This window comes from Monocercomonoides exilis (genome assembly GCF_001643675.1).
Source record: "Monocercomonoides exilis strain PA203 chromosome Unknown scaffold7-2047599, whole genome shotgun sequence".
NCBI lineage: Eukaryota > Preaxostyla > Oxymonadida > Polymastigidae > Monocercomonoides > Monocercomonoides exilis.
This window is the reverse complement of record NW_027150552.1, coordinates 2,015,244-2,025,281: the sequence shown is the minus strand read 5'-3', so window position 1 is coordinate 2,025,281 and position 10,038 is coordinate 2,015,244. Positions and strand designations below refer to the sequence as shown.

The window sequence follows — 10,038 nt, the reverse complement described above, 5'->3', positions numbered from 1 at the left end:
ATTGTGTCAAAAATAAATATGCATTAATTTTCATGTGGATATTTTTGTGAGAAAAGCGCAAAACAATTAATGTATTTGAACCATATTCTTATTTTATGACAATTATAAAAGCTGCAATAATAGCAACCAATACGATTTTTTTCATAAATAATTTGTCAGCCCGAGATGGAATATCAGTGAAAATGAAAGAATAATAATTCATCTTTCAGAAATATGTCTGTAAGTGATTCTATTTTAATGAGTATTTCTTTGACTTTAATTTTTATTTCATCATGGTTAATTGGTTTTTTCTCCATTATTATTAATTCGATCTATCTTTTTTTTGGTTGTTTATTTTGACTTATTATTTCTTTGAAAATACTCAGAACTTATCTTCATTGATTTTTAAAATTTATTTATAAATTTATTCATCTGACTTTTGGATTTTATTTTTCATGTTTATCGTATATTGATAGCTATTTATCGTGACACAACGTGCATTGAAGATGGAGAAAAAAAGATGAAAGCAAATTAACTAAATAATGAAGAAATGAATTTCTTTTTTAATTAAAAAAGATTTTTGGAGAATTAACAGTTCACTTGAAATGAAGTTTAATTTTTGTTGGATGAAGATGAAGAAAGAGAACATGACGATAGAGTTCAGAAGAATCAGAAGGAAATATATTTTCTGAATGAAATCATAGCAAAGAGAAAAGAAACAGGAGCAAAACCATTTGAAAATTGTGGTTCAACAACTCAAACTAAAAGAGTGTGGAATGCAGTAACTGCTGACAATGAAACTTTCAATGGCTGGCTCCCCCTCATTGCCCAGAACAAAATTGCTGCCAACAATGGAACCGATGCTGATGTCTGTGGAAGACCCCAAAAGACCCCATGTGCCGCCATCGAGTTTGCCCTCGCTGGCTTCATTTCCCTCCTCCAAGACGCCTCCCTCACTCTCCTCACCTCAACATTTGTTCCTCTTCAAATACTCACTTTCAGAACGGTTGATACAAAAATCATCGGAAATGGCACAACTGCCACCACCATTGCATCCAGTAGTATTCCTCAACCATCTTCTTCTTCTTCTTTTTCTTTTTCATCATCATCTTCTTCTTCTGCTGCTGCTAATGCTTTTTCTCAAAAATCTTTTTCCTTTCCCCTCTCGTCCTTCCATTCATCTCATTCGTCTTCCCATTCTCGCCTATTCCCTTTTCGGTGGTATGTTTTCAACATCAGAGGAATGTGCGAACATTGCTTCATTTTTTTGCTTGAATGAAGTTCAGTCGCACGACTTTAATGTTTCATCATCATCTCAAACTTCTCCCCATTTATCGAAAGATTGTTCCATTTCACATTCCTCCTCTTCATCGTTTTCTTCCTCATATTAATCATAAGCCGCTTTTCCAAATAACACATCCACTAAATTATCTTCCTTATCTCCCTCTTCGTTATCATAATTTTCGTCTTTATTTTCCTCCTCTTTTTCTGCTTCTTCTGCTTCTGCTGCTTCTGCTGCTTCTGCTGCTTCTGCTGCTTCTCCTTCTTCCTCAGTTTCAGCTTCTCCTCCTTCTCCTCCTCCTCCTTTGCTGTCTCCAACACTCAGACCAGACTCATTTCAGCTCTCAAAGAACAAAACAGCAGACTCTCGTATTCATCCTCGTCTGCGCACAGCCAATCTTCCTCGCTCGCCTCTTTCAACACACACTTCATCTGCTCCATCACCATCCATTTCACCTTCTCCTTTCTCTTCTTTATCATCATCTTCTTCCTCCTCCTCTTCTTCGTCGTCGTCGTCATCTTCATCATCATCTTCTTCTTCTCTTCCACCTTCTTCTCTTTCTCCCTTGTCCAACTCCACCTCCTTCCAGAAGTTAAGTTCTGCCAAGAAGATCAAGCGCCTCAAGAAGGATTCAGACCTTCACCTGCTGTCGAGCCGTGTGTTGCGCCATCTTCGCACTCTTCAGAATGAGCAACTGGAGAAAGAGCTACTTCAACAACAGCAGCAGCAAATGAGGATGAACCAGCAGATGAGTCAACAGCAACAGCAGCAGCAGATGAACAGTTTTACTCCAATTGTCAGATTTGAGCTTCCACCTTCTGATGAGTCTGCTTCAAATGAGACATCAAATGAGGGTAATGGGCAGATGGAGGTGGAAGAGGAAAGACAATCTTCTGTTGGGAATGCAACAGCAGATGCAATTGACACAGCAAGTGTGAATGAAAGTGGAAGTGTCAATGACAATAGCAATGGAAGTTTCAATGTGAATGAGAACATGAGTGAGAATGGCAGTTATGCTGCTTCTTTATCTCCTTCTCTGTCTCCCTCTGTTTCTCTTCCTCTTTCCTCTTCCCATTCAACATATCTTCCTCATCTTCCCCACTCATCTCATCCATCTCAACTAACACTGTCTGCTCAAGTTCCTCTTTTATCTCTTAATTCTTCTTCTCCTTCTCTTTCATCCCTTTCCTCCTTTTCTTCTCTCTCTCCTCTCCCTTCTCTCTCCTCTCCTTCTTCAAGCAGCATCCGAACAAGATCTCTTGCTGCCTCTGACAGACGAGCCGGCTTCTGCAAAGAGCACATCCCAGCGCCGTTGGAATACGAAGAGCAGCTGTACTCAATCTTCACTCCGCCTTCGTCGCCTGTGAAGAAAGAAGGAAACATGCTTCTCTCTGTGCATTCAGCTGTTTATTCTGCTTCTGCTTCTATTTCTTCTTCTCTCCCAATGCTCTCATCTTCATGTTCTGTCTCTTTCACTCCTTCGTTCACTCCTTCTGTACCTTCTACCATTTCTCCTTCAACTTCCTCTTTTCCTTCCTCTCCTTCTTCCTCTTCCTCTTCTTCCTCTTCTTTTGGAATTCCAACAGCATCTCTTGCTTCTTCTCCTCTTCTTCCGTCTGTCACATCATCTTCCACTTCATCTGAACATTCCAATCAAATAAATCACCAACATCATTCATCATCATCGTCTTCTTCTTCTTCCTCCTCTTCTTCCTCCTCCTCCTTTTTCCATTTCTCTTCCCTCCCTCTTTTCCTCCAGCCCCGTTTCGTTGCCCATTACATCAACACTCTCTTCATTCCTGAGCTCCATCGTGAATTGGACGGCATATCAGCTGCGTTTGAGGCAGAGCTGAGAGATTTCGAAAAGCAGAGAGCGAATTACGTGGCTGAACAGCAGCGAGTGAAGGACAAAGAGAAGTCAGCTCCAAAAGGCGCACTCAGAAATATGCAGGTCATTCCGAAATCTTTGCGTTCTTCTTCTTCTTCCTCCTCCTCCTCCTCTTCTGCTTCCTCTTCTTCCTCTTCATCATCTTCTTCTTCTCATGAGAATTCAACAGCACTTGTGCCTCTTTCACATCCATCGACCAATTATTACTACGGAATGAAGCAGAGGAACATTCCTCACCCTCAGCTGATGCCTCCTCCTGGTTCATCATCTTCTTCTGCTTCTTCTTCAACTTCTTCTGTTTCTTTTCGTTCTCGTTTATCTTCCTCTTCTTTAACTTCTTCTTCTCATTTCTCCTCTCTTTCTTCCACCGCCTCTCGTCTTTTGGGCAAGTCTTCTTTGAATTCTCGTCTTTCCATTGTTCCCTCACACTCCAGGCGCTCCAGCAAGCATCAAACACATCCTCCACTTAGCCCTCTCACTCGCACACAGACACAGACACAGACACAGACACAAAAGATGAACATCAACAACTTGCTGAGAAGTGCTAATGATGAGGTGAAAATGGAGAAAGAGAGAGAGAAAGAAAGAGAAAGAGAGAGAGAGAGAGAGAAGTGGTGGTGGAAGTGGAAGTGGAAGTGGAATGGGAATGGCTCCGTTGAATGAAGCGCCGAGTGTTCTGTCTCAAACAGTGAAGCAGATGAAGAAAGAGATGATTGAGATAAGCAAAGGAGATGTTGTGAAAAGAGAAGAAGACATGATCGGTGAGGACGGAGACAAGGGAAAAATAACACCAACAAATTCAACAGAAATGACATCAGATGCTTCTGCTCCTTCATCAGAAGCATCAACTGTGATGTCATCTTCAATAACTTCTTCTTCTGCTGCTTCTGCTGCTTCAAATACTTCTTTTCCTCCTACAACTTCATCATCCATTCCATCAAAGCAATTGCCTTCTCCCCGTTCTCCTTCAAAGAGAAGAAAGGGCATTCCATCTTCTTCCTCTTCCTCTTCCTCCTCCTCTCCTTCTCCTTCTCCTTCTCCTTCCTCTTCTCCCTCATCTTCACCCTATCCTTCCTCCACCCCCAGTTCCCCTCTGCCCCCTCATCCCTCATCTCCCCTTCGCCATCAGCTGTCTGCCTCAGACATCGTCGAAGGGAAAAGGCAAGTGCATGCACCGAAGATGTTAGACCTCGACTTCCGAAAGCCACACAGGGGAAAGCCAAAAAGAGGGAAGAAGACGATTGGGAAAGAGAATTCATTGTTTGCAGCGAGAGAGGCGAGGGAAGAAAGAAGAAGAGGAAGAAGAGAATGAGAAGAAGAAAGAAGGAAATGAAAATGTAAATGACAATGAAGATGTTAACAACACAGTGAGTGATTCAAACAAAGTCAGTGAAGAACAACAAACTTACACAAAAGAGGAAGAAGGAAGCTCAAATTCACTCAATCTTCAGTCTTCTTCTTCTTCTTCCACTTCTTCCACTTCTTCTGTGGCAAACAAAACAGAATCGCCTGGAAAATCAGTCAGAACAGCTGCCTCAACACACGCCCCGAATAAATTCTCGCCTCAAATCAAACTTTCGCGCAGGGCGAGAACAACAACACGCACATCGAAGTTGCTCAAAGCTGCAAATTTGCTACAGAACAATACAACTTCTGCTTCTGCTGCTTCTTCTTCCACCTCTGCATCGTCAAGTGCTGGCTTTCCAACTGCCTCTTTCCCTATATCAAATGCTCAAGCCAAGAATCCCTCTTCATCATCATCATCTTCTTCTTCTGTTTCACTGCTGAGCATTCCATCAACTGCATTTGGAAGAGCACTCAAAAGAAGCGGCAGGAGAAAAGCGCTTGCTGCCTTCAAGCGAACAGTTCGTATGAAGACGCACACAGGCTCAAGAATTGCTCCACCCGAGTTCAAATCAGAAGTGCTGGGACTGACAAACAAGATGGGTGGAAGCAGCAATAATAGCAGCAATAACAATAATAACAGCAAGAAGAAGAAGCTATTACGTGTGGGGATGTGGCAAGTGCCGCTGAATATTCCACACGGAAGGCCGCCGAAGATGCGGAAGAAGAAGATGATGACAGCGATGGGGTTGAGTCAGCAGGGGAAGAAGAGCGAAGGATGAACAAATGCATATGCAACAGCGCAGAATACGAGGCGTTTGGAATCAACTGTTGTAACATTGGCGAGTAAGAGGATAGTTTTGAAACAAAGAGAAGGAGAAGGAAAAGGAAAAGGAGAGAGAAAAGGAAAAGGAGAAAGAGAAAGAGAAGGGAAGAATAATTTATGCGTTTAAAGAGCTTCTTCCAGATGAATAGGAGTTTGGAAGACAAAGAGGAGCAAAGCGGAGATAGAAAGCGAGCGTGAAAGGGAAAGGAAAAGCGAAAGGAAAAGCATTCCTATCAAAGACAAGTCCGACGATGAGTTCGTATGATGTACTGAGTGAGCTGCTTTCGAGAGAGCTGGAGCTGCTACATGTGGTAGATGGCAGCATCACATTTGACTCTTCTGTGTCTGACACGAGTGAGACAAGTGGAAGAAGTGACAGAAACATTGATGGAAATGAATATGACGAGGAAGTTTTTGATGAGGATGAGGAGGAGGAAGAAGATGAAGACATGGAGTAAGACAGGATTCTCAGTGCAAAGATATTTTTGACAAGTACACGGTCCATTCGGCAGACACTGGAAAAGAGCAGATCTGTTTTTGAATATGACACCTCGAACACATGCAACTCGGCAAAAATGAGAGAAAACAGCTGAGTTGAAGCAACATTTAATGCAGCTGAGATGAAAGAGAGGCAGAAGAAGGAGGCACTTACGAAGAAGAAGAAGAACATACTGAAGCTGACACATGGAAGTATTATTCCTCTAATCAAGCCAGTCTTCCTTCTGCTGCCTTCAAATCTCGTTCAGGAAGAGGAAATCAAGGCAAAGACGCCAAAAAGAAAGATGTGGCCGAGAGGGAAAGGGAAGAACGTGTATTATTTGAAGCGGAATGAAGAGAGGAGAGAGTGAGTGAACGGAGCAGGTGCAGCAGACACTGAAGAAGCAGAAGAAGACAGTGAAGATGATGACAATGACGATAGCGATGATAGTTACGTTAGCGGTGATGAAGACAGTTTGGATATAACACGATCTGCTGAAACATCAAATGCCGATGAAACATAAAAGACAACAGAAAGAAAAGAAGACTTAACTTCACACCCTGCCCTGCGCTTCACTCCCAAGCAGCGAAAGATGCTTTCATCGGCATCCCAAAAGAGCAATCAGAAGAAGTCGCATGTCACTTTCTCACACACCTTAACCATCGTCTGCGGAGAGCTCAGTCCAACCCATCTGCAGTTCACCTTTCCTTCACCCAAGTCTGCAAAGGAAAATGGAGAGAAAGAAGAAGACGAGAACTCAATTGGCTCAGAAGGCAGCAGAGAAGCCAGACAGCACCCGCCAGAAGACACAGCAATCACAGCTTGGCGGCTGTTTCTGTGTCACGAAGACATCTTTTCTTGTCTGCCATCAGAGCAGCACTCGGCAGAGCAACACAGACACACCTCAGAGCAGCTGCAGCGAATGGGTTTGCAACGGTGTCTTCTTCCTCCTCCTCCTCCTCAGCTGGTCTGTCTAACCAGACAGGTTATGCAAATATCAATGCCAATGGAAGTGATGGTGGAGGAGTGGATGACTTTGGGATTATCATTCTGTTTGGGAGGAAATGCAGACTGAAGACAGGGCTGGAGACACTGTTTTGTGGTCGATGCGGCAGGTTGGGAAGAATGAAGGCGCTGCTTTGCTCCACTCACTCGGAAACGCGCTGTCTCATCTTTTGAATCAACTCAAGTCGTAGCATCTTCTAAAGCCTTCTTCGATTCCATCATCTCACGCCGGTGTAACAGGGGGAATATTGGAGAATGATGCGAACTAGTTTCTGAATCTGCTGTGTGGCACGAGGCTGTTCAGCTTGGGAGGAGAATATGCTGTGAGAGATGCACAACTGGTGGAGAACATGAGAAAGGAGATAAATTTATGGAGAGGAGAAGGAAGGGCAGCTATGGAAGGAGTGTACGAGGCGAGAAACACAGCTGAGCTGTTCTGCGAAGAGAGGTGAATCTTCAGCAACAAGTTTGAAGTGCATAAAAAGATCAATAGAGATAATGGTAATGGCATCTCTTTTGATTCAATTTACAATGAAACATTGACAATCAATACTAATATTTGCAGACCCGCTTCTGTTTGCTTCGTCTGTTTTTATCAAAGACAAGAAAATATTGCCGTCTGCTACCAAAAATACAATTTTTGTTTCTCCGCAGAAAATAGCATGCGTCCCATCCATCGGAGAAACTCTATTCGAACTGACAGATTCAACACACACAAGGTTGCTCCGGTGCGAGTTGAACAGGTACACAAAGAAGAGCAGCCTTCGATTCTGATTTTTTCTCTCAAGTTTTCATGTGTGCCTCTTGTCAACATGTGTCCTCTCCATCTTTCTCATCCACTCACTTCTATCGTCTACACTCTGCTTTCAAAGATTCTTTCAGTGTCTTTCACTTCATCTTCCGCGATCTCCATCCCTTCTTTATTCACCTCCTTCGTCGCTTCTATTTTCATTTCTCGGTCCATGCTATCCTTCAGCACAACACCTTCCATCATCTCATTCTCCACGCAGCCCCTCGGACATTCTGCCGCGTAGTCCAATCGCCTGCTGCTTTGTCTGCTGGCCATGCGCACTGCACTCACTGCTGTTGCAACCGCTGCTCACAGGCTGATGGTGAAGAAGGACTTGCTCCACAAAATATCAGCCATATTCGAGACACACCATGTCCAGAAACCTTCTTCTTCTCCTTCGATGTTCATTTCTGCCTCTCTCATCCAGCGATTGGAGGTTGTTGGCGCTGCATTCGCACAAGCCACACCTTCCGCTTTTGCTTCTGTCCAGCAAACATCTGAGTCTCAGTCAACTTCATTGGCATCGAATATAACAACAGATGCACTGGACCTGAGTGGATCTTCAAATTCTGCTGCTGATGAAGCAAATACAACTTCTGTTGGCATGCGATAAATGCATAAGGAACAGCAAGTAGAAGAAGAGGAGAACTTCTCTATCAGATAAAGAAAGACTAATTCTCAGCAATTCTTCCACATCAGCTTCAGACAAGCGTCACCTCCTCTCAGTTACCTCTCTCTTCTCTTTCGCAATCTCCCTCTCCTTTTCCCTCTTCTCCGTCATTCACATCAAAAAATTCTCCATCCTTAGTTTTCCTCCCTTTTCCTTCGACTCTCTCTCTCCCACTTCAGAGTCGTGAACGGGTATCTTTTACTTTTTCTTTTCTCCCCCATCTGGAGCAATTCCTGAGAATTCTACGACGCGAAGTCTATTTTTTCAAAATTCTTTCTTTTTTTAAAGGATATTCTTTCATCTTCACCTGCAACTGTCCTCCTTGCTCTGCTTTTGTTACAGCTACCATCTGATTCATCATCGTAGTCATCATCATCATCTTCTTCTTCTTATCGTATTTCTTCATTTTTAACATCTTCATAAGGAATAACAGCGGAAAAAAAAAAGAATAGTATTTATGAAGAAATCATCTTCTTCAAAAAATGAAAAGAAAATTATTTGGTGAATGAAGAGAATGAAGATAAAGAGAAAGATAAATTTATTAAAAACAGAATATTATGAATGGAATTTGGATTTAAAAAAATTGAAGAGATTTTAAAAGAAAAAAGGATAATATGGAAAAGGAGAAAAGTTGGAAGAGAAGACTTCAACGAGCAGTAAAAGAACGCTAAAACGGAGAAATAATCAATTGTTATTTATCTGAATCATTCCGTCTGCTGCTTCTTTTTCATGGGTGTCCTTAAGCACAGCAACAAACAGCAGGGAAGGGATGTAAGATGCGATGCTTCGGAGAGCTAATCGATGGTTGGGAAGCCACTTGGAAGTGCCAGAGAGTGCGCAGTCGCTTTGTCAAAGCGAGGCAATGTTAATCTCACAAAAGTCAGAGCTGATGATGATGCTGCAGGCAAAGGTGACATTCGGGACAGGCTGATCTGTTGCAGGTGAACAAGCAGCTGTCGATATGTTCACAGTTGTTCGCCTCTGAACTGGTCGAAAGAAATGGTAGTGAAGAAGGAGAACATCATGCTGAAGAAGCTTGTTGACTTATTTAAAACAGAAAGATGAAAATAACACGCTGAATCATTCAGTGGATAAATAGTGGTGATGAGATGCTCAACGAAGAAGCTGATGCTATTATTGAAAAACCAGCAGAGGCTAGGCAGGATGTAAGGTGGAGAGGTTGGAGTGGGAGAGGAAGAGGGAGGAAGCGGGGAGAGCACGAATAGCAGGGCAGGTGAGGTGGAGGGAATGGACAGATATCCTGGAGAGGCGAAGGGTAACTTTGCAAGCACAAATGAGCATTGAGCTGAAGTGGAAAGGATGTTTTGGAGAGGAAAAGAGGGAGGAGAACACAGCGAGGGACCCATCGAGGAAGGAGAAGAGGGAAGAGTGAGCAGATGCGAATGAGGAGTGAAGGAGAAGTGGCAGTGGGTGGTGATGCAGGTGTTGAGAAAGGTGACAACAGCAGAGCATCTGAGGAGGAAGACATCCAAATGTATTTAAAAGACGAGGAAGAGGATGGAAGACAGAGATAGAGAAAGATGAAAAAGTGCAAGTGAAGATTTTCGTTTAATGGAAGCATTTTTTGCGCAAAAAATGAAAATTCACAAATTGTATTGTTCAATTTTTTAAATAGTGATTTTTTTTTTTATTATCATCTGTAACTTCTTTTGACGAATAAATCAACAAAAGTTCTTTTTTGCATTATTTGTTTTAAAATCGAAATAAACTGCAAACTGTGAATTTCTTGTGAAATATCCTGCATAACAATCATAT

The 10,038-nt window shown here is 42.6% G+C and overlaps 4 protein-coding genes across 4 annotated transcripts; 3 read left to right on the top strand and 1 right to left on the bottom strand.

Moving 5' to 3' along the window:
* Nucleotides 1–1,366: 1,366 nt before the first annotated feature.
* MONOS_17117 (uncharacterized protein) lies at nt 1,367–1,711 on the bottom strand (the record flags this gene model as incomplete). The annotated part of the gene is made up of 2 exons (XM_067870006.1): nt 1,367–1,591; nt 1,688–1,711. The coding sequence occupies 2 exons, from the start codon at nt 1,709–1,711 to the stop codon at nt 1,367–1,369; spliced, it is 249 nt and encodes an 82-aa protein (XP_067733646.1).
* A 280-nt stretch (nt 1,712–1,991) lies between these two features.
* On the top strand, nt 1,992–3,812 carry MONOS_17116 (uncharacterized protein; the record flags this gene model as incomplete). Its single annotated transcript, XM_067870005.1, has 1 exon — nt 1,992–3,812. The coding sequence occupies one exon, from the start codon at nt 1,992–1,994 to the stop codon at nt 3,810–3,812; it is 1,821 nt and encodes a 606-aa protein (XP_067733645.1).
* Nucleotides 3,813–3,846: 34 nt separating this feature from the next.
* On the top strand, nt 3,847–5,275 carry MONOS_17115 (uncharacterized protein; the record flags this gene model as incomplete). The annotated part of the gene is made up of 2 exons (XM_067870004.1): nt 3,847–4,108; nt 4,653–5,275. The coding sequence occupies 2 exons, from the start codon at nt 3,847–3,849 to the stop codon at nt 5,273–5,275; spliced, it is 885 nt and encodes a 294-aa protein (XP_067733644.1).
* Nucleotides 5,276–5,570: 295 nt separating this feature from the next.
* On the top strand, nt 5,571–8,205 carry MONOS_17114 (uncharacterized protein; the record flags this gene model as incomplete). The annotated part of the gene is made up of 7 exons (XM_067870003.1): nt 5,571–5,773; nt 5,947–6,130; nt 6,324–6,723; nt 6,762–6,912; nt 7,107–7,250; nt 7,464–7,545; nt 7,837–8,205. 7 exons carry the CDS (start codon nt 5,571–5,573, stop codon nt 8,203–8,205), a joined length of 1,533 nt encoding a protein of 510 aa, XP_067733643.1.
* Between the last annotated feature and the right edge of the window lie 1,833 nt (nt 8,206–10,038).